The sequence below is a fragment of the Balaenoptera physalus genome (genome assembly GCF_965194825.1).
Source record: "Balaenoptera physalus genome assembly, chromosome: 20".
Lineage (NCBI taxonomy): Eukaryota > Metazoa > Chordata > Mammalia > Artiodactyla > Balaenopteridae > Balaenoptera > Balaenoptera physalus.
The window spans coordinates 5,497,100-5,521,411 of NC_138901.1; the positions used below are offsets into that span (position 1 = coordinate 5,497,100).

Consider the following 24,312-nt stretch of genomic DNA (forward strand, 5'->3'; position numbering starts at 1 on the left):
GAGCCCTGGTCCGGGAAGATCCCACATGCCGCGGAGCGACTAATCCCGTGAGCCACAACTGCTGAGCCTGCGCTCTAGAGCCTGCAAGCCACAACTACTGAGGCCCGTGCGCCTAGAGCTCCGCAACAAGAGAAGCCACCGCAGTGAGACGCCCACACACTGCAATGAAGAGTAGCCCCCATTCACCGCAACTAGAGAAAGCCCGTGCTCAGCAATGAAGACCCAACGCAGCCAAAAATAAATAAATTTATTTATGTATTTATTTGTTTATTTTTTTTAAAAAAAAATAATAAAATAAAATTGCACTGTGCATGACTCCCACCCCTGCCAGGGCACTCTATCCCCTCCTTTCCTTTATTGTTCTCCATCATATGTATCTCTGTCAGACATACTGTATGTTTCATTGTAGAGTTTCTTTATCATGTGACTCTCTCTCCTAGAGTGACAGTCCCAGGAGGGCAGGAATTTTTGTTTGCTCTGTTAACTTTTATTTCCAGTGCCTAAAACAGTCCCTGGCATGCCCTGGGTTGGGGCGGGGTGGGGGGTAGGAGGACCACTGAAGGCTCCCTTTTTTCCCCTCCTGCCCTAAGCATCCCATGCACAGGTCAGACAAAGGAGTCCAGCATGGAACATGGCACACTCTTCATCTATTATATGCAAATAATAAAACCTACAAGCAACAGGATTACTGTGAGGGTCAGATGAAGTAATGGATGGGAAAGGGCTTTGAAAATTATGAAGCAAAACACCAATATCATATAATAGTATTTGGGACTCATGAGCCCATATGATGCAAGTGTCCCCTGAAGTGCACACATGGACACCCCCCTCCCCATGGATTTATTTGTGCATAATTACAAAGTGTTGCGCACATTCAAATAGGTGATCTATTTAAAGGTTATGCATAGGCAATGACTTCTGTGCCCCTTCCTCCTGCCTTAAATACGATACTAATCCATTTTCCCCTTGTTTATACATTTAACAGATATATATTCTTTCCACCCTCCTGGAGAACTAACTCACTTAGCCCCAGGGCTGTCGTGGTTGATTTCTTCACAGAAGACCAGAAACAGCTTCAGAAACAGAAAGGTTTCCAAAGAAATGAAATGCTATAGCAAAAAAACATTGGAAAGAAAGAAAAAGAAAATAAAATCTGTGTACAGGTAAGATGAAGCCTTCCCTTCCCCTGCTTGTCAACTGCATGATTCTCGAGCAGCTGAATCTCCATCAGGCCTGATGGTTCTGTTCCTTTCACTATTTGCAAGTCCAGGAGGGAAATCAGCTCCTGGCCTCGAGCCAAAGTCAGATGTGGGCTTGAAAGCCAGGGCACCCTGACAGCAAAGATCAGCTTCCACGGGCAAGCTATTAAAGTGTTTGTCTCCCTGGGATTTCGTTCTCTCTTTGCTCCAGAGGGCACAGAAGCATTAAACAGTCATGACTGGATTTTTCCTCCTACCATGTTCTCGAGGTGGGAGGGGAAGGATTTCAGTCTCGGTGGAGCCGTGACATGCCTGCCTGGAGGTGACAGGACTTGCCACTAACCATGGGGATCGTAAGCAGCTCAGCTGGAAATGCACCCCAGGCCTCAGGACTCCCTGTCGTAGCCCAAACACTCCCTTAACACTCTCTTTACTACTGCGTCGTGGGCTCAGAGCTCTGCTTCCTGGCCTCAGATGCCTCAAGAGGGGCTCCTGGGCTTCCCTGGTGGCGCAGTGGTTAAGAATCCACCTGCCAATGCAGGGGACACGGGTTCAAGCCCTGGTCCGGGAAGATCCCACATGCCGCGGAGCAACTAAGCCCGTGCACCACAACTACTGAGCCTGCACTCTAGAGCCTGCGAGCCACAACTACTGAGCCCACGAGCCACAACTACTGAAGCCCGCACGCCTAGAGCCCGTGCTCTGCAACAAGAGAAGCCACTGCAGTGAGAAGCCCGCGCACCGCAACGAAGAGTAGCCCCCGCTCGCCACAACTAGAGAAAGCCCTCGGGCAGCAACAAAGATCCAACCCAGCCAAAAATAAATAAATTAATTAATTAATTAATTTAAAAAAAAAAAAAAAAAGAGGGGCTCCTCTCCCCCAGGGAAAACATCACTCCTGAGGTGCGATTCCTCAGGCTGGGAGGCGTGGGGAGGGAGTGGGGAGGGAGGCCCTGCCTCCATCCCACGTCCGACCCTGGACCCTGAGTCCGACAGACCTCTCCAGGCCCTGGGAAAGGCGGCAAGCATGCTCAGCCCATGACTACGGCTCCTCTGAGCTCCACGTTTCTCAGCACCCTCGTGGGGCGGCCGGGAGGTCGGGCAATGAGAGGAGTGAAATCCACAGTTCGGCACCACCCAATGCGCTGCCCATGCACCTGCCCGAGACACACCGGGAAGGGCTTTCTCTCCATCTCTCCCGCCCTCAGCAAAAGGCTCTTTACAACCATAACTTATGGTCACCAAATGAGGCGGGGACTCCCTTGCAAAGAGGGAAGAAGATTCCTTCCTGAATTTAAAAGGAAATTTGGGGACTCAAAAAAAAAAAAAAAATCAAAGTTATACAGGTGCAGGATGATGAAACCAAGAAACGCTGAAGCATGGGATATAAAAAAGCAGTATTTGACCCAAGTCTCTTCCAAATCCACAGCCCGGACATACCCACTCTCAAGAAGCCAAGTGTCCCCCCACAGCAAGATTCCAGGGAGATTATACTACTGTTAGCCACAGAATGCCGCCTCGCTCCATGGCTAATTCTTGCCTCTAGGACAATGCAGCCCTTGTACTGAGAAAAACTGAGCCGGAGCCCTTTCCTCCCGGGAGGCCAGAGCACCGATGACTAATCCCGCCCATGAAGGTTTTGCTTCTCTGTTGCTTGCAGAGCACAAGTTAAGCTTCACCGGCTCTTCGAACTTCTTCCTCGGGTGTTTAACACACCGAATGGAAACTTAGAAAGCCAGCACTCTGTCTCCCTGGGTGGGATGTCCAGAGGGAAGCTAAGAGGCAGGTGGGAAAACAAGGCAAAGGGAGTGCCGGCGAAGCGGTCCAGCGACCGCCGGACATGGCAACAGCGAAGGCACTAGGCAACAGAGCAGGAAGACTGGTTCTGGAAGGGTAGACTGCCAACAGGCCTCCCCTCTGCAAGGGAAGGGGGTGGGATGGCAGAGCAGGGCCGTGACGCTTTGCTGGCTCCTCCCGCTAAGAACGAGAGTATTTCCCAAGCCCCCTGAATCTGGTGGGGCCTGGCGACTTGCTTCGGCCGATAAAACGTGGAGGAGCGACTCTGTGTAGACTCCAGGCCTCCAGAGGCCTGGCAGTTTCCACCCGCACGTTCTTGGAACTCTTCCACTGCCCTGTAAGGAAGCCTGGACTATACTACCGACCCATGAGGCGGACAGACCCCACGTGTGGACAGAGGGCCAGATAACTGGTAGCATGAAGGCCCTAGACCGTGGGTGAGGCCCTCTTATACCCTCCAGCCTAGCTGAGCTGCCAGATAGATGCCTGCAGCCTCACGAGTGACCCCAGGTGAGCCCAGAAGAACCACCCAGCTGAGTGCAGCCAACCCAGAATCATAAGAAATAAGGGAATGTTGATGACTTAAGTCACGACGTTCTGGGGTGGTTTCTAACCAAGCCGAGGAACGTGGGGGCACATCTGCTGTATGTTGGCTACTCAACATGCATCAGCCCCACGCTGGCGACAGTACCTCGATTTTGCTTTGGAGAAATCTTCTCTGCTCCCCCCACCACTATTAGTCATGGTTAGTCTTTGCTTTTTATCCAATGCAGGGGAGAGGGCACATGCCCAGCCCTGGCCAGTTAACATGCCACATCCCCATGGGAACAGGGCTTAGCATTCAGGGATGAACACATAACCCAGGTCAGGTCAGCTGCTCGCTGCCCATGAAACTCAACTCCAAGAGGTGTGAAAGAAAGACTTCGCTCATCTGGACGTTGAGCCTGAGAGGATGTGAACAGGCTACTGAAAATGGAGCCACACAGAGAAAAGCAGTGCCAGGAGATGGAGAAAAGCAGTGTCAGGAGATGGAGAAAAGCAGGTCCCAGTGATGGCCTTTGATCCAGAATGTAGCAGATTCTGAGGCCAGTTCTATGCCTGGACAATTTTTTTTTTTCTTTTTTGGGGGGCTGAGTTGGGTCTTCATTGTTGCACGCAGGCCTTCTCTAGCTGCAGCGAGCGGGGGCTACTCTTTGTTGTGGTGCGCAGGCTTCTCATTGAGGTGGCTTCTCTTGTTGCGAAGCACAGGCTCTAGGCGCACAGGCTTCAGTAGTTGTGGCACGTGGGCTCAGTAGTTGTGGTGCACGGGCTTAGTTGCTCCACGGCATGTGGGATCTTCCCGGACCAGGGCTTGAACCCGTGTCCCCTGCATGGGCAGGTGGATTCTTAACCACTGCGCCACCAGGGAAGTCCCCATGCCTGGACATTTTAATTGCATGGACCAATATGTGTCTTTTCTTCCTTATGCCAGATTGAGTTAGGTTTTTCGTCATTCGTGACCCACCCCCCCCCCCACCAAGACCCTGCCTGATGCAAAGAGACGGAGGGACTTATTTTTTTACTGTGCACCCTTGTACTACTTGAATTTCTTACCAAGTTCGTGTATTACTCCTCCATTTCAAAAGAAATTAAAGAAAGAAATAACACAGCCTATTTTTAAAAAGAGCATGTAGAAAATGTACACAGAGAAGGTAAATCAATGATATCTTAGGGCTCAAAGCTCTCTCTGCACTAGGCTGTGTGGCCGAGAGCGCTAACTGCCTGCTCAAGTTTCCATTGTTCTCTCTGCTTCAGTAACAGAATCCCAGTGTAAAGACCATGTATCCTAGCCTTCTTTGCAGCTAGATGAGGTCTTACGAATAAGTTCTGGCCAATGAGCTGTAAATGGGGCTGTCATGCAAGACCTGCAAGGAACCTCCCTCTCTCCTGCCATTTTGCTGCCTGGAAGGCAGATGTGATGGCCTGAGCTCTAGCAGCTACCTTGGGCCAGAAAGAGAAAGGCTCCCATCTGGGGCAAAGCAGCGAGCAAAAAAGGAGTCTAGATCCCTGGTGACTCCATGGAACTATGCTCCCAGCCATGGTCTCTGGATTTCTTCTACATCAGAGGAGTCTTTCTTATTTAAGTCACTATTTTTGGGTCTCAGTTACTCTCAGTCAAACCTAATCCTAATGGATACAGAGCACTAAAAACAGAGTGAGCTGCAGGAAGCATCACCATCAGTACAACTAGCTGTAGGTGGCTGGTTGCCATGGAGACCACCCCAACACATAGATTCCAAAGTACAAACCCACTCAAATGAGAAAAGCCTGATGTAAACCTAAGAGACCCCTCCCCACCTCCCCATTTCTGGGAGAGTCCCCCTCAGCCCATAAGCCAGGATGGCGAAGCTAAATTCTCTAACAACCCCAGGGGAGGTAGCCCCAGGAACACAGGACTTCTGATGGGCTTGAACCTCCTGGGCTACCTTCATAATCAAAGGACTGCCAAGTCCCCAAGTTCTCCATCAGGAATGTCTTTTGCTGTCTCCCCTCCTAACTCCTCTGCCTCTGCCCAAAGTCAAGGCTTCCAGTGAGTCAAGGTATCACCTAAAGTAATGCAAGAGCCTCCAGGCAGCCTGCCCACAGCCAGCCTCCCCCTCCATGCTTCCTATGGCCACGTTATCTGCTACCAACAGAATGCGCTTCCTGGAAAAACAGCTCTGATGTCACCCTCTCAAAAACCTCCAGGGTCTCCTGCATCGATCTAGAGAACAGAGCACAGACTCCCTTCCACAGGACTCCAGGTTGGTCACATCGGGCCCCAGCCTACCTTTCTGGCATCACCTTCCAACCAAACCAATCACCACTCCTGTATTTTCCACTCTGTACTTCCAATTTGCTGTTTTTCCGCCTATAATTCATTTCCTTCCCCTCCTCCTTCCCCACCCCCAGACTCTACGGATCCTTCCAACCTGAGCTTCGTCCACAAAGAAGTCCCCTCTATTCCCCAACTAGAAATAACCTCCCTGTCCCGGGGGCTCCCATCACCTTTTGTCAATTACCATTTTACAACCGCACGCTGACCTGTCTCTTGATTACAGGTGAATATGACCTCTCTTCCCTAACCCACCTTAAACCCCCCCGCAGAGTGGGATTATACCTTACTTCTTTGCATACTCCCCACAAATACACAGTAGGTGTTCAGGAAATGGTGAGATGGCTTGGCCTGAAGATGATTCTCTCCCTGCTCCCGCCTTCTGGTCCAAGACAAAGGGCTTTTCTGTGAAGAGAACACGTGTTTGGGCCATCTCTAAACTCACACGGGCCCTTCACAAAGCTTTGATTATTCGCTCCTCTCCCCCCTTGTGAACCAGCCACTGGGGAAAAGCAGTAACACGCCACCCAACACCAGCCTTGGCACAGAGCGCTATGTGAATAACGTGTATAGATAAGGTCCTGGCATGTGAAGGCTCAAGGACAAAACTTAACCGGTATTAACTTTGACCCCTTGTGCTCAGAGTATCTTGCAAAAGAGCTGACACTCGATACATGCTTTTTAATGTGATTAGTACTAAGATGCCTATAAAAAATGATGTCAGCTACTCCCTCTCTTTTACTTAAATTGCAGCAGAGGACATTTAGGTTAGATAAGTTTCTAATAAGCTAGCTAAACAGTCAGATCACCCGAAAAAAAAAAAAAAAAGTGTATAAAGTCTTTCTTCGCAAAAGTCTTTGGGAACAAGCTGTGCTCCCACCATCTGTGCGGACTGGGTGAAATACTGCCCTGTCTGAGGGCAGAGGGTGCCTGACATGACTCCCAGAAGGGCCCACCAGTCCTGAGGTTTTTTTTTTCAGACGCAGTACGTGACCCAAGGAGGACAGTGCATGAAGGGAGAATCTAAACTCAGGCTCCAGGTCTCCAAACAGTAAAGATTCTGCCTCCCATCCTTCTTTTGCGAGGGCCAAGGAGCCCCGAGGAAGAGCCTGAGTTCCCAGATGGCGGATGTCCACCATCGCCTGACCACCTGGAAAATACACCTCTCTCGTACAACAACTGTCCCCTTCCACCCCAGGCTGGTGTCAAGTCCAGCCAGCCTCGGGAGCCAGCTGCCAAGTGCGCGGTGGACTCCATCGTGGCAGCCTCCATGGAGACCAGAGGCAGGGGCCTCCTCCTGGGCTCCCCGTCCAAGTTGCAAGGCCGCAGCCTCCACGTGCACTGCTCCTCTAACCATGACCCCAGCCCAGCGTGCTGGCTCCGCTGGGTCCTCAGCCCCACAGACGCAGGGAGCCTCTGAAGGGAGTCTGCTTTTTCGAAACCCCAGCTCACCCGTCACTAACAGGGGTTCTCAGCTTTGGCCGCACAACGCAATCACAGGGACGGGAGGGGGCGGGGGGAGGGGGCTCTAGAAACTACTGAAGGGCGGAGGGCTCTAGAAACTACTGAAGCCTCATCCCACCCCCTGGAGATTCTGATGTAGTCCCAGGGTGCGTCCAGGGCATGGGGCTTTTCACATCTCTCCAGGTGATTCTAACGTGCAGCCAGGGTGGTGAACCACTGCATCGGAAGGAAGGGAGCTTCCCCAAAGCCAGAGAGCTCCCTGGAATCAAACCACCAAGGACGCTAGGCCAAGTCAGCTCACTCTGCTAGACCATGGGTGCCAGTGACAGTGGCAAAGTTGAGTTCGGTTTGAGCTGGGGGACACCTGGCTTTATTTCACCATCTCAAATTGCACACGTTCACCTGTGGCTGTCCGTCTTGATGGCCACAGCGTGCCTTATGTGACAAGGACAACAGAGCAAAAGGGTCCACATAACTCATCACGCTTCACTGCAAAGCCACTCCCTGGAGATTCTTAAAGGCCCCCATCCAGCCTGATGGCTGCACTGACTTCAGGAGCAAAGGCCAGGCCCCCAGGAAATCACCAACTCGGGAACATCGGACACTCCAGGGAACGTTCCACGACCTCCAGCCGGGGGCCCTGCACAGCACAGAGCTGTGGTCCCCGAGGTCCATCACCTGCAACTACATCAGGGATCAGCAAACTTCGGTAAAACGCCAGATAGTGTTGCAGGCCACGTAGCCCTGCTGCAGCTCTTCAGGGCTGCTGTCGTAATGCAGAAGCAGCCGCTGATATTGATATGTAAACAAATGGGCGTGGCTGGGTTCCCATAAACCTCCATTTACAAAAACAGACAGTGGGGGGAAAAAAAACCAGACAGAGGGCTGGACTTGGACCACTGGTGTAGTGTGCCCACCCCTCCGCTAGATCAGAACTCCCTTAAAGACAGAGACCCTCTCTCCTGGCACTTTTTCAACTGCTCAGCACTTGACACAGTGCCTGGAATACAGGAGGGGAGGGGAGGGGAGGGAGAGGAGGGGAGGGGAGGGGAGGGGAGGGGAGGAGTTACTGTGACTCTGGGGCACTCACATCTGACTATTTGAAGCCCTTCGGGCCACTGACATACACTCACACCTCCTTCTTCATGGGAGCAGGGGAGGAGGCCCCCAGACAAAGAGGAACAGATATCCCCAAGGATGGTGCCCTGGACCAACTGTACAGTCAGCCCAGGACCACAAGGAAAGGCAGAGAGAGAAAGCAGGAAACAGGGGTCGCCAGGCCATGAGAGTGGAGGCTGCCCAAGGATGCACGTGGGGAAGGAGAGGACAGGGGATGGGGCGAGACGGGGGCCGGGAGGTAACAACATCGGTCTGGGGCCCTGGGCAGGCTCCGGGCCGCCCCACCCCAGATGCTCAGACATGTGGGCGCTGCCACCAACGCAAACGCGGTTCCTTCCCATCACCGCAGAGAGAAGGCAACATGTATCACTTCCTCCCCTGCACTGCTTACAAGGGCACTGGAAGTCTGAAGCATGAAATGGAAAAGAAAAAAGACAATAAGGATAATCATCATGTCTCCTTCCCGAGTGTTTTTCTTCCCTTTCTCCTTTCTTCCCCTCTCGCCTCACCACCCCCGCTTCCCCTGCAGCAAGACCTCGCTCCCCCCCCCACCCCCCCCACCCCCCCGCAGTGTGGAGTCAGGATGTGCTGGGAAGGCAGGGCCTCATCTTGGCCACACGTGCGCACAGGGTGAGGGGAGGGCCCGGGGGCAGAGCTGTCACCACGTCGTCCTTGCGCTCACAGGAACCACTACTGTCTGGGGGCTGGGGGCGCCGGCCAAAAATCAGGCTTGTCCCCTGTGATGCGTTCAGTGTCTCCTGCCTGGCCTTGGCATGGCTTGAGGACATTCAGCTGAGACACAGAAGTTTCCCACCGGAAACTGGTCATTTGAGACCTTTAAAAAGAAAGTGCCTTGTGGAGAAGTGGCAGGTGTTCCTTAATGACAAGCATCCTGAATAGTGAATAGTCCTGGTTAGAGAAGGGCCCTTCCCAGGACTTCCCTGGCTGTCCAGTGGTTAAGACTCCCCGCTCCCCATGCAGGGGGCACAGGTCCGATCCCTGGTCGGGGAACTAAGATCCTACATGCCATGTGGCACGGCCAAAAAAAGAAAAGAGGAGAGCCCAGCCCCACATCTTCTTCCTGCACTGGGCCACATCCACCTTGTCACATGAGACCCCTGTGACAGGTGGCTCAAAGTCCCGCCAAGCCCACCCTGGAATATGCCCTCCCTGCACTGAGCGCCCACCGAAAGGGCGGCCTTAGCCCTAGAACAGACCAACATCACCTCCCTGGTCTTGGCATCCCAGTGCAAGAGAAAAGCTGCAGAGAGTAAAATCTAGGAGTCCCTGGGGCTCCCTGGTTCCTCAAATCTTGAAAAAGCAGATTTAAGAGAGGAGTCCGCATGGGACAACAGCCAAGAAACTTCCAAGGTAACCTGTCCACAGTCCGAGTGATGCTGGGGATGGAACCCGCTCAAGGTCCACACTGCTTCAGCATCCCCGGGAGGTCATCGGGGGCCCTTCCCCTCGCTCAGCCTCCTAAGGAGGAAAATCAGGGAAACACACAGCAATGATCTTTGCAGGAGCCTCATCAGGGCCCATTAGAGTACTCATACTGTCTGGTGGTGGCCCGGCCCATTTCAGTGTGGTCCAAAAGACCTCACGTTGAAAAATCTCCATTAGGACATACCAGGCTTCCCTATCTCTCAGGCAGGAAGAAGGAGAAAAGGTAACGGCAATTATTACTTCGTAATCCAGGAGCTGTAGAGCCAGGAGTATAAAAGTTAGGCTTTCTGAAGCCCCAATTCAATGGCTACTCTGCACCCCTGGCCCTTCTCTCTCTCCTATTTACTCTAGAAGAAACCTTTCCAATGGATCTGGCTGAAACCTCCTCCCTGAATCTCTCATGCTACAATTTAAGTCCATTTCTTCCCATCCATTTCTCCATGGAAATGGAGAACAGCTGGTCACCATCATCCCTCCAGACTCAAAGGCCATCACTGGAGCATCATTAACTTCCAACAGCGAGCCAGTTATTTGGAGAAAACATCACTCACCACTTGCGGCACAAAAGCAGACTCAGCCAAAATCTCCTTAAGAAAAATCACGTCTTTCATAAGGAGCCAGCTCCCTATGGGATTAAATAATAGATATTAAACTGCCTTTTCATGCCTAGAAGTAAGTTTTTTGATTGGTAGCCTATCTTTCTCTTCTGCAGTTTCATGGTCATATTTATTCCACACAAGTGCTTCCTCCTTGAGAGAGAATATACACTGATTTAGAGATTCCTAGTTACTTCACAGAAAAGGAGACATCAGAGGGACTTCCCTGGTGGTGCAGTGGTTAACAATCCGCCTGCCAAAGCAGGGGACACGGGTTCGAGCCCTGGTCCGGGAAGATCCCACATGCTGCGGAGCAACTGGGCCCATGCGCCACGGCTGCTGAGCCTGCACTCTGGAGCCCGCGAGCCGTAGCTGCTGAGCCCACGTGCCACAACTACTGAAGCCCGTGCGCCTAGAGCCCGTGCCCTGCAACAAGAGAAGCCACTGCAGTAAGAGGCCCACGCACCGCAGTGAACAGTGGTCCCCGCTCGCCGCAACTGGAGAAAGCCCGCACGCAGCCACAAATAAAAAATAAATAAAATAAATGCAACATCTAAGTGATATTTTTTAAAAATAAAAATAAATTTTAAAAAAATACCTACGCCCTTCGTCCTGGGACTCTCTCTCACAGAAACACTTGTTGCAGTGCACAGTTATATACTGTATTAATATGTCACTGCAGCATTATATTAGAGACAGATTTTAATACACATATGACACATACATAAATGTATGCAGAACTGACTGTAGAAACATGTTACATCTGTGTAAGGTACAATGGGATCCCAGTCAAATGTCTGATGGCCAGGTCTCCCTTTTTCTAGATTCAAAGCACCTGAAAGCAGTGTTGAAGAAGCAAAGCCTTTAGGGTATCAGGCACTACAGCACATCTAACTGTCCTGACACTTTGTATGTGCATCATAAAAGTTCTCCGAAGATACACACTCAGGGTTAATGGCGGTGACCTCTGGGAAGCCAGTGGGAAAGGAAAGGGGATTTTCTTCTTCTTTGTCTTTTTTTTTTTTAAGATTTTTTTAAAATTTATTTATTTTATTTATGTATTTATAGCTGCATTGGGTCTTTGTTGCTGCGCACAGGCTTTCTCTAGTTGCGGCGAGGAGGGGGCTACTCTTTGTTGCGGTGCGCGGTAGGTTGACTGTATTAAATATAAATCGGTCCATGATAAGTACAAGCAATTCTTACAGCTTGGACTACTGGGGCTCTATTGCCTTCCTGTAGTTTGGGGAGGCATTTACGAGAATCCACTTCTAGTCACCAATGCCACTGAATTTTCCTGGGTTTGAGTCCCAGCTGTCTCCCCCACCAAGCTTTTACTTTCCTCCCTGCATCGGGAGACTGGTCAGGAGCTCCTTTGTGCAGCTAGCATATTCTCAAGGTCACTGTTAGGAAAGTAAATGACTTATTTTCTAATAAAGACACAAAGATAACTTTTAGAATCTCTTTTTTTCCACCAACTATTTTAAAACTCAGAAGTAGAACTATTTTAGATCCTCATAGTGAAAAGAACATAAAACACTGGTCTGATGATGTTTCTTTAAGGAACTCTTAACTTTTCATGTTTTAACGCTCCCAAATTCATTCTTACATGTCCTGAAGACTGGTATACTCCACCTGTTTTTTGTTTGTTTGTTTCTCTCCTTGCTCCATCTTGGGTTTTGTCTTTTGTTATATAAATCTTACAAAGGCTTTTGGCCTAAAAGAGTAAACTAGATCAGGACACCCAAGTACCAGGTCAGCACAGAACACAGTTCTGCAAACTTTGTATCTGTGTAACCTCTACAAGAATTTTGCAAAACTAGGTATCCTCTCACTCATTTTGAAATTGACATTTAAAATGTTTTCTATTACTCAGCCATAAAAAAGAATGAAATAATGCCATTTGCAGCAACATGGATGGACCTAGAGATCATCATACTAAGTGAAGTAAGTCAGAAAGACAAATACCATATGATACCACTTATATGTGGAATCTAAAGTATGACACAAATGAACTTATCTACGAAACAGAAACAGACTCACAGAAACAGAGAACAGACTTGTGGTTGCCAAGGAGGAAGGGGGATGGGGGAGGAATGGATTGGGAGTTTGAGATTAGCAGATGCAAACTATTATGTACAGAATGGATAAACAACAAGGTCCCACTGTATAGCACAGAGAACTACATTCACTATGATGTGATAAACCATAACGGAAAAGAATATGAAGAAGAATATACATATGTAAAACTGAATCACTTTGTTATACAGCAGAAATTAACACAACACTGTAAATCAACAACACTTCAATAAAATTCAAACAATAAAAACTAAAATATTTTCATCTCAAATTTAAAGAGTCGTAAAAGACAAATTCTGGCATGTAAATATTGATGTGTTTAAATAAAACTGCTTCATCAGTCGTTTAAATGGACCCAGTGGGATCTAAACAGCATAGAGAGGGAATTCCCTGGTGGTCCAGTGGTTAAGACTCAGCACTTTCACTGCCGGGGCCCAGGTTCAACCCCTGGTGGAGGAACTAAGATCCTGCAAGCCGTGCGTTGCAGCCAAATAAATACATAAAAATAAACATCACAGGGATTTGACTCTCCCATTATCCACTTAAAAATATAAACAAACTAAGCTGTGCGTTTATGTCTAATGCACTTTTCTGTTCGAGGGTTACATTCTACACGCAAAACCACACATGCAAGCTCTTCTTCAAAAGTCAAAAAATGTACATCATTCTTTTTTCTCCTTGATTTGTACTTCAGTTGCATTTCCCCACAGAATTTTATCCTAGAGCAACTTACATTTTATGCTAGAAAGTCTATCACTGGTTTCTTTATCATACTGCTTTGCAAAAAAATATTTCTATACATTTCCATTTAATTTTTAAAAATTCCCTGTGAGTCTAGGGCTCCAACTGCTTAAATAACAATTTCCTGGATTGAGTGACCATTAAAACATTAATGGTCGAGGGGCTTCCCTGGTGGCGCAGTGGTTAAGAATCCGCCTGCCAATGCAGGGGACACGGGTTCTAGCCCTGGTCTGGGAAGATCCCACATGCCGCGGAGCAGCTAAGCCCATGCACCATAACTACTGAGCCCACGTGCCACAACTACTGAAGCCCACGCACCTAGAGCCCGTGCTCCGCAACATGAGAAGCCACAACAATGAGAAGCCCACGCACCACAACTAAGAGTAGCCCCCGCTCACCGCAACCAGAGAGAGCCTACACGCAGCAATGAAGACCCAACCCAGCCAAAAATAAATAAATAAATAAATAAACAAATTTAGAACTATTAGTGGTCGAGAACACATTCATAATAACAAAAATTGAATATGCTGTTTCATAATTATTAGACACTCAAAAGTAAAATATTCTTGGAAATGCATATTCTCATGGATGAGGCTTTTTTTCTTATTTTTTCAATTCATTCATATAACTGTGAATAAACATTAAGAAGTTATTGCTAGAATAAGACAGGGCTAAGCATCAATTTTATTTCTATTTTTCTTTGGGTTCTTTCTTTTCTTAAAGTAAACAAAGAGAAAATGTGTTCATGTAAAGAAGATAGAAAAAAATAGATATATTGTTATAATATTGTCATTTTGTTCTTTGAACTCTATCCAAGGAGGCTCAAAATCCCAGAGTGGTCCACCATGGAAATTTACATTAAAGGCTTTTTTTTTTTTTTTTTTTTGGCTACTCCACACAGCTTGCGGGATCTTAGTTCTCTGACCAGGGATGAAACCCAGGCCCTTGGCAGTGAAAGTGCTGAGTCCTAACCACTGGACTACCAGGGAATTCCCTACATTAAAGGATTTCTCTGCTAACAATTTGATTCAAAGGACGGGACAGTCTCTGAATTGCTAAAGGATGTGTGTCCAGCGATCAGTGGTTCAAGTCCTTCACTATCTCCACCTGAGCACCAACATGCCAAGGGTCCCTCCGTCTGTGCGTGGAGATGCTGCTACCCAAAGACAAGGAACTAAGGCAAGAGTGCATCTTCCTTTTGTAAAGTAGGAGAGGACAACTGTGTCGGGGAGGGTGGGAAGACAGAACCTGCCACTGGGGTATTCTCAGGCAGAGCAGTTTGGGGAAAGAGAACAAAACTGGAAGCTGAGGACCTGGGAACTGATTTTGTGACCACTCTCCATGCCCTGTGAAACACCCAGAATGTCTCCACGGATGCCAGTCTCACAGCTGCTGACTCAGAGGACTTTCGGGAGGTCCCACACCCGGGTCAGGTTTTGCGGATCACAGAACTACAAAAAGAGGAGAAAGGAACCAAATTCTGAGCAACCAAAAGGAAAAACCACATATTAACATGCCTTCTGATGCGACTGGAATACACAGCACCACTATGACGGTGATTCATGGGATTCATGCCTGGAAAATGGACTCTGCATTAAGTAAGCCCTGAGGTCCAACTCCCAGCTTACAGGAGACCCAGGGCACAGAGGAACAAGTTCAACAGCACCATAAGGAAGCAATCTGCCGAAGTCAGAATGTGGGACAGTCTACAGATGAATGATCCAGTTTCTCTAACATGTTACTAGCGTGGGGGAAAAAGGCAGCGGGCGGGGGGGGGTGACTGTTAAAGAATAAAAGCGACTAAAAAAATTCAGTATGAAACAAATTCAATATGAAAATCTTGTTTGTATCCTGATTCTAAGAAAACAATTTTAGAAGACAATTTTTTTTAAAAATGGCGGAAGTTTGAATGTGAATTAAGTGTTGGATAAAAATAAGGAATTATTAATTTTGATAGGTGTGATAATACCATGGTGATTATGTTTTTTTAAAAAAAGTCATTCAGGGAGTTCCCTGGTTGCCTAGTGGTTAGGATTCAGTGCTTTCACTGCTGTGGCCCAGGTTCATTCCCTGGTCGGGGAACTGAGATCCTGCAAGCCGCATGGTGAGGCAAGAAAGACAGAAAAAGAGAGAGAAAGACAGGAAGAAAGAAAGGAATAAAGGAAGAAAGGAAGAAAGGAAGAAAGGAAGAAAGGAAGAAAGAAAGAAAGAGAAAGAAAGAAAGAAAGAAAGAAAGAAAGAAAGAAAGAAAGAAAGAAAGAAAGAAAGAAAGAAAGAAAGAAAAGATAGAAAGAGAAGAAAGAAAGAAAGAAAGAAGGAAGGAAGGAAAGAGAGAGGAAGGAAGGGAGAGAGAAAGAGAGAGAGGGAGGGAGGGAGGAAGAAAGAAGGAGAGAGAGAAAGAAAGAAAGGAAGGAAGGAAGGGAGGGAGGGAAAGAGAGGGAGGAAGGAAAGAAGGGAGAGAGAAAGAAAGAGTCATTCAATTAGAGTTGTGCGTTGATTTACAAGTAAGATCACATGATGTCTAAGATTTGCTTTTACACAATATTCCACCTCTCGAGAATATGGGGTGGGAGGAGGGGGAAACACGTGAAATGAGATTAGCAAAATGTCAATAATGATTGAAGCTGGGTGGTGGGTACCTAGGGTGCCTCATAGGATTCGCTCCACTTTTTTACATGTTTGAAACTGTCTTGGGGACTTCCCTGGTAGCACAGTGGTTAAGAATCCACCTGCCAGGGCTTCCCTGGTGGCGCAGTGGTTAAGAATCCACCTGCCAATGCAGGGGGCATGGGTTCGATCCCTGGTCCAGGAAGATCTCACATGCTGCAAAGCAACTAAGCCCGTGCGCCACACCTACCGAGCTCTAGAGCCCACTAGCCACAACTACTGAGCCCGAGCACCACAACTACTAAAGCCCATGTGCCTAGAGCCTGTGCTCTGCAACAAGAGAAGCCACCGCAATGAGAAGCCCACGCACCGCAACGAAGAGTAGTCCCCGCTTGCCGCAACTAGAGAAAGCCCGCGCACAGTAACGAAGACCCAGTGCAGCCAAAAAAAAAAAAGATAATGTCTATAATATAAGGTCTTTCAAGGGTGAGGAGGAGGGGAGAAAGAGAATATTTAATTAGTGCCAGCAAAGCTCTGTGCTAAGCCCTTCCTAAATATTATCTTATTGGAAATACTTATTTACAAGTCCTGAGACAGCTGCCAACAAGCTTCTTTCACTGTCTAAGGAGAGGCAGGGGCATTTAGTACGCTGGATGCAAACAGGGTCAGCGAGAAGAGGGAGCCATTAGCACCTGCAGATCACAGAGATGCAGCTTGGCCGCATGCGGAGAAACTGGAAATACCCCTTGGCAGAGAAATAACAGAATAAACATCCTCCACTTACATCCCTCCTACCACGTGCTACTTACCCCTGCAGCAAAGCCAAGGCTTCCATCTAAGATCCGCCTCTGAAAATGAAAACAAGATGTTTCAGTTTCTAAGGGATGTTCCGTGGGACAAGAGGAAACCACAGGCCTAAGAGAGCCACATGAATAAAGTGTGGCCCATGCCTCACTTTGCGAACCTATCTGGAATCCTGGACCCACGTCTTTATAAAATGGGCCAAGGACCAGGGGGGAAAATTTTTTTTAAAACCTTCCATCCATCCCACAGCCAATCACAGCATTCTTTCAGTGTGACCCCTGCTTTTCATTGGTCCACGTGTTTTGCCTCTTTCTCGGCTCTCCCTGTGAATTATGGCTATAAACCTTGAGTAAGTAGCTGGTCTAAAAGATGGAAATTGACCAGTACTGGCAAGGAGCATGTGGACCAACCAAAATCCTCCCACACTGAAAGAGGCGGTACAAACTGGTACAGCCACTTCGCAAAGCTGGCAGCACCCACTAGAAGTAAACCTTCACAAGCATACCCTACGACCCAGCAGTGCCACGCATAACTACCTAACAGAAATGCATATTTGGATTCACCGGACGCATGTACAAAAATGCTCTTTGCGGCATTATTTGTGAGAGCCGAAAACTAGAAACTACCCAAAAGCCCACCAAGAGCAGAATGGATACACCATTAGGTTGTGTGCATACAACAGAACACCATATGGAAATGAGAACACACATATATACGTGAATGGAGCTCACAGTCAGGCAGGGGCATTCAGCAGACTGGAAAATAAATAGGGTGAAATCAGCCCGACAGAGAAGAGCATATACTATACGATTACTCCATTTATATACTATACAAAACAGAGAAAACAAATCTCTGCCGTTGGAGAGCAGGAGAGGGGCTGCCCTTGGAGTGGAGGTAAGGGGTGGTGGGCAGTGATTGGAAGGGACCCTGAAAGGGCTGGTGGGAGTGGGGGGATGGGGGGCTGGTCCTGTTCCAGCACTTGATCTGGGTACTATCTTCACTGGTGAAAAGTTATCAAGCTGTACACTTATAAAATGTGCATTTTTCTATCTGCTTCGTAGATTTCAATTAAAAGGGTTTTTTGGGTTTTTTTTTTAGGAAGTGGTCTAAGTTAGGGATATAATCTATAGCCACATGGACACACTACAGATACGCTGAGATGTTTATCACCCCAATCCCTGAGCCTCCCAGTGAGGTCTGGGAAACTAGTGCTGCCAGGTAATCATCACCAGCTACAGGCACCCTCTCCCCACCTCTGTGTGGCTAGGGGGTGGATGGAAGGTTCTGACCCCAGTGAGCCACACAAATGACATTCTTCTCTAGGCATGCCACGACATAAGCCAAGTTGGTCTAATCAACTAATTTAATCAAAGCAGACAGATATAATTCAAAAGTCAGGTAGAATCATCCTTTCAGCATTCCTCTGGATCCTGAAAGGAGAAGCATTCTACTTTTCTTAAGATCAGTAAACCTGTTCTTCTACCTTCAGACATTTGTCTCAAGGAACTAATCAGATGTGTGCTCAAGGATTCATGTTCGTCATAACACTATTTCTAGAAGCAAGAAAAAGAGACATAAACTAATTGTCCAGCGGTTGGGGGCTGGCTAACTCAACTGCAATGCATTTTTATGGCGGTATATTTGACAGCCATTTAAGTAACCAGAGTAATCAAAATAATCAAAAAACCATTTAGGGATAGGGAGGGGTACTTATAACATCCAGTGAGAAATGCTGGTCATAAAACATCACAGACAGTTTCTCCTCATTATGTAAAGAAAACAGGTATGTCTGTACTTATGTATACTCAAATACAGCTGAATAAATTTGAACAAAGATGTTCAGTTTTCCTTTCAGAGAAGTGGGATCACGAACTTTTTTATTATTTCTTTCAGCTTTTCCATATTTTCCAAGTTTCCTACAATTACAACACGAGTTTTTCAATGTAGAAAATGAATCCTGAGTGAAGTTGAGCCAATGTTGCCAACAGCAGCAGAGGGCAGATGGCTGAGTGTCTACTACCCCAAGGGACCATCACCACAGCCCCCATTCTAGTTGGGCGAAAACTGAGGTTCACCAGGGAGGGGGAGGGGAAGAGCCAACCCCTGTGCGCTCACGTCTACGGCTGGCTTTATCCCCTCACGCTGTAACCCCTTCCCACTCCTCCCGCACCCCTCCTGCGGAGAGAGGGCTCACACAGCCCACCTGGGCCTGCTATCTTTAGAAGGTCCCACTTTCAAGGTTAGTCTTGGCTGGTTCTGGGAAGCTGGCACTGGGACTGCTCGCCCCACTCCCTGACCAGTAAGGGTGGGCCCCTGTGCCTGTTTCACAAACAAGGTGATTTGTGCACGACACCTGCTTTCCTTCTTCGAGTCTGGGATTTGGGTTGGGAGCTCAGCACAGATGCCCACGTGACCAGTCCCCAGTAAAAACCTTGGGGCCCGAGTCTGCACTGGGCATCCCTGGGCTGACACGTGGTCCACGTGTTACTGCATTTTCGTTGCTGGGGGAATGAGCACGCTCTGTGCCCCCTCACGGGGGGAAGGGGGCACTGGGTCCCACATCTGGGCACAGGTTTCTCCAGACCCTGACCGTCTCTGTCTTGCTGATGCTATCGTGCGTCCTTTCGCTGTAATAAACCTGAGCCAAGAGAACAACTCGATGCTGAGTCCTCGGAGTCTAGCGAATCACCAAACGCGTGGGTGGTCTCGGGGACCCCCCGTGTGCCTCCACACAGAGAAAGGACTCAGCAGTTCCTCCTACCGGCCTGGGGATTACACTAACACGAGACAAACGAGTGGCTCTGCGGCTCCCAAGGCGAAGGGGGCACCTCTGCGATGGCTTCTCCCTTCTCAGGAACCTCTACAGCATCGGCCGGGGCCACACGGGGCTGTGGAGTTCCACTCGGGTCTCCAGGGCCAGCTGGGCCAGCTAGACCCCAGCTATTTCGACTCAGATCTCGCCTTCTCAACGCAAAAGAAACTGAAGATGAGATGAGATGAGATAGTGAAGATGCTCTTCCCCAGAAGGACGTGAGGACGGGACCCCAGAAGACCTGGCGTGGCTGTCAGGAAACGGGAGGAGGGTTAGGTCACCTGTCGAGAGTAACCCGGGGCTCCTCGGGGCTGTGGGTCTCCCCAGGCGGGGGAGGGCAGTGGGGGAGGCCCCACCTCTTCGGCGACATCAACACTGCTTTTCAGGCTCTGACACAAGAGTGCCCGGCTGGCCGGCTTCCTAGATGGGTTTTGCTTTCCAGATCAACCTCCCAGCACGCTTCCCTGGCTCCTCGATCACTTGCTCGCTAACCACCCCTACAGCGTCTGTGGCTGCGTGAGCCACGCAGGGGCTTCGCTTTCATCAAGGTATTGATGGCTGATGGTTCCAGGCCGTGGACTGGGGGGGTCAAGGTTGCAGGAAAGAAAGGACTTTCGGGCACAGGAGGGGGGCGTGGGGAGGGGAGGGGCGTGGGGAGGGGAAGGGCGTGGGGAGGGGAGGGGCAGGGAGGGTTGTGTACGGGGGTGTGGCCCTGGGGATGTGAGTGGGATGCACAGGGCCAGCGTAGGGGTGGGGGGCGAGGGGAGGGAGAGGAGCGTGGGAGTTTTCGTGGAGTGTGTAGGAGGGTGTAGCGTGTGGCGGAGGGAGAGGTGGAGTCTGGGGGACCTAGGGGTGCAGGGGTGGCAGGGGTGGGCAGATGTGGTGTCTATAGGAGCCTGGGAGGCAGGTGTGCATGTATTCATCCCAAAGCAGGTGAGGGAGTCCATGAAGAGCCTGGAAATGGGGTAAAAGAGGAAGCGGACAGACCCCCCCCCCCCCACCGCTTCCTTTCCCCCAAGGTCTTTTCAACCATCTCTAACTCAAGGCCACAGGGCAGGAGAGGTACAAACCTCACGCACATCACCACCTGCTCCGGACCCAAGAGAAACGAGACGGAAGATAGAAATCAGGCAGAGGGCTCAAGGAGGCTGAGTACCTGGTCTTCTCACTTCCTGCTCCCTCTGAGTCAGGAGAGGGGAAGCAGGGGACCCAGGAGCACGGGCGCAGCAAGCTGGAGGGGACAAGGGGAGGAAAGGGGGCAGAGCCAACGTCACCCCAACCTGGAGCTGTGGCCGGCGGCACGAGTGAGTCTGCAGCCCAGCTGGGCGGAGAGGGGTGGTTTCAGAGCTCGCTAAGAGAGTCCCCGAGAACCCCCAGAACCGAACCGAGGCAACTCACCTGTCCGCTAGAGAATACGAACACAAGAGCTGCCCCGGCTGCCGTCATCCCCCAGGTGAAGAAGGTCCCCAGCAAGGCCTGGGACACAGGGCTGTGGCCTTGGAGCATGCTGGATACAGCTGTGTGCAGAGGAGCAGGAGAGGGTCAGCACCCGCGGTCCCTCCACCCGAGCTGGCCCACGTCTGGGCTGCTGGCGTGCACCCTTCCGCCATCCATCCCTCAGTGACCTCAGTGACCCGGCGCAGGTCGGGCGGCTTCATCCAGCTTCTCCCCGGGTACTGGAAATCATCTAACTCCAAAAGGAGGGACATGGGGACACGTAGGGAGATGCCAGAGGAGTAGATGCCACGACAGAAGGGACAACATTGGGAAATAGTTCCAAAGGGAAGAAGCGCAAAGAATGTGAATTATTTAGCCTGGAGGGAGGGCGCATGGGAGGGTCTGCGCCTGCAGCCTTCCGGCACATTCTGCCTGTTCTACCTGGCCTTGCCTATCGTCCATCAGCGGTTCTGTCTCCTCCAAACACAGGTGACTAGCTCCGATTCCCTCTTGAAGCTCTTCCACCTACACCCTGATCACACTTCCAATAGCTCCCCGGGGCAGTTCCCACGGCGGTTCCCAAGGCCTGCAAAGGGTACACGCCATAGACTGCCCTGCGACTAGCCCAATAACTGTTCAACCACTGCACCCTGCGTGGGCATCGGATTCCAACTCAACCCAATTATTCCCAGAACCTTCGACAAGCCCCAGATGGTCCAGCTCCAAGTCTCTCTTTATCCGGTTTCCTCCCAGCATGCCTTCCTCCCCACCCTCCAGCCATCAGACCCAGTGAATCCTCTGTTGCCCACCTAACACCAACTTCAATTCCACGCTTCCCTGATTCCTCTCCACTCCCGTCCAAGGGCACATCTTTGGTGTTTTCTTTGTGTGGGCTTGCCCCCCTTCATCTTCTATATCATTCGTTGCTTAAAAACAGGGATGATGCTTTTTCCCACTTGACACCCCTGTAAAATAGGGCTTTCTGGCACCCCAAAACTATGTGTTGAATTGAAAAGGGCCAGCTTAACTTGAATAGGACACTCAGCAAGAACAAGGAAACAGAGACCCAAGGGGCATTTCCCCCAGTCCACTGAGCACGGTTGCTCCCAAAGCTGGGGAATCTCCTCTAGACTTGACATGTTTTCAATTCTAGCTCTAAACTGACAGGGAATCAGACGCTCCCTGTGGAAAGTTACGAGGCGGAGAAACCTGTTGGTTGAAAAGCCCTGTATTTTGGTACATAAACATTGGGGCTCAGGGCCTCATCTCAAAGGGCTCATTCAGCTCGCCCCCCGCCCCCGCTGTCTTCCAGCAACCACAGGGCTGGACACGACCCCACTGGGCTCAGCCCTGCCAGGCCCTAGGGGTCTGTGAGGAGCCAGCAACCTGAGCTTGCAGATCAAAAGCTGAAGATTCTGCCTCTGACCCTGGAAGGAAACCAGGGCAGAGGGTGGAAGGGCCCTCTTATGCCACGAGGGTCAACAACACAGCAGGATTCAGACCTAGGAAGGCTGTGAGTCCAGGTGAACCCAGATAAGCCCAGGTGAGCCCAGCTGTGCCCAGGCTCAGCCGAGGTGCCAGGAAACCTCGGAGAGAAACAGAATCTCTGGATTCCGATTGGGTCCCCATAGTCTAAGTGGAGTTCAGAATGATGACTGCACCAAATAAAGAAAAGCAAATATTAAAAACACAAAAAAACAAAAAAAAACCCCACCTTTTTACATGTCATCTAGTTAAGGTACCCTAAAGACAATGGTTCGTGTTTGTCTTTAAACCAAGACATCTGGATCATTACACCAACCTTCTCTTTCTAGCTGCTCGTGGATAAAATTTCAAACAGCATTTACAAAGAAAGGCACATAGCTACCATCTCCTCAGTACTTACCGTCCAAGACAGGTCATAACAAAAAAACAACTTTGTTTTTCAGTGTTGAATGTGCCTTTTAACAACTACAGAAAAGAGGAAACCGTTTACATTCACCAACGGGCCAAAGTCAACATGGGTTTTGTGGGCTGGCAAACAAGGGAGGGAGCTCGTGGGTGTTCCCGGGGGCTAGTGGGAGGGGAAAACACCCTTCCAAGACTCTATTTACACCCGAGCACCCTGAGATGTAAGAAAAAGGGACACAGAGGGAAGACCAAGGCCGCCATCCTTCCCATCCCTACAACAGCAGATTTATTGTCAGCAACGCAAGCTCAGTGCCCCTTGGAGAAGTTTCTTCCATTTGCTGTTTTAAATCCTCACTACTCAAAGGGTGGTCCCAGAACCAGCAGCGCTAGGCGCCCTTAGGAGCTAAGTTAGAAATGCACAATCTCAGGCCCCACCCCAGACTTGCTGAATCAGAATCTGCATTTTAGCGAGTTCCATGGGGGTACTCTTATGCACATCAAAGTGGAAAGCACAGGTCTAAAACTGGAACAACTTCTACAAGACCAAGAACTTAGAAAGTGAGTTCTCCTGCCCTACGAGGGACCAGCAGGGCCACCGCCACAGAGACCCAAGAGGACAGAAAGTTTTCTCCAGCAGGTAGACCAGGAGCGCCTTGAGAGCAGGGAAGGTCAGCCGGGGCACCTCAAAAGCCGCTTCTGCAATGGGGCTCAGACTTCCTCGTGAGCTGATACTAATACATAAACCTGGGTTACTTTGCAGAAGGCAGGATTATTCTCTGCCTGCTCCGGCGTTAAAGATGCCAGCACCACCCCACACGCAGCAGCACACGGCTCCTGGCTGATAGAGGATTTATTTATTTTCTCTTCCTTTTAAACCTGTTACCCTGCTTCCAAGAGTCAGCTTCAAGATGCCAATGAAAAAGTTGCAGAGGTGGAAAGAGCACTTCACGAAACCTACATACATGTCCTGACTTCGAGAGTGGAACTGAGCAAAATGATTCGGGTTTGGGCTGACGTGACTGCGGAGAATGTTCTCTAATACCTGTCTACTCAAAGTGTGGTCCGAGGACCGGCCGACCTGGGGGTTGATTAGAAATGCACCCTCTCGGGCCTGCTGCATCTTAACCGCATTCCCAGCCAAATTCAAGGGGTCCCACTGACCCCCAGAACCGGAGGGAGGGGACTCGGAGCAGCTGGACTTGTGGCCACGGCCGTTCCCAGGGCTCCCGGGCCCCCCCACAGGCCCACCGGGAAGCACTAAATGAAAAGGAGATCTTGGGGAACCACTGTCAAAGGAAGGCAGGTCAACAGCCTCCAGCTCGCCCTGGAGAGGGGCCGAGGTGGGGCTCCGGGCGCCCCTCCCCCTCCTCTGCCACCTGCCGAGGCCGCCCCGCTTCTCCTCCGACCCCCTCCTCTCCCAGGGGCACCCCCCTTCCAAACTGCATGGGGCTGCCCTTCCGAGTCCCACGC

At 49.9% G+C, this 24,312-nt stretch overlaps 1 protein-coding gene across 15 annotated transcripts in view; it reads right to left on the minus strand.

Annotated features, from left to right (window-relative positions):
* The window catches only part of SLC39A11 (solute carrier family 39 member 11), a 426,997-nt gene that overhangs the window by 320,413 nt on the left and 82,272 nt on the right, over positions 1-24,312 (minus strand). For 7 of the 15 annotated variants that reach the window (XM_082439857.1, XM_082439855.1, XM_082439860.1 and 4 more), the window contains exons 2-3: positions 20,914-21,032; positions 16,709-16,747 (exon numbers count right to left, since the gene is read on the minus strand). The exons of 1 other annotated variant lie outside the window; for it this stretch is intronic. In XM_082439857.1, the coding sequence (XP_082295983.1) occupies positions 16,709-16,747; positions 20,914-21,021 (147 nt within the window). In that variant the 5' untranslated portion in view covers positions 21,022-21,032. The remainder of the gene's footprint in view (positions 1-16,708; positions 16,748-20,913; positions 21,033-24,312) is intronic. 7 more of the 15 variants (XM_082439851.1, XM_082439850.1, XM_082439847.1 and 4 more) reach the window with 2 other exon arrangements.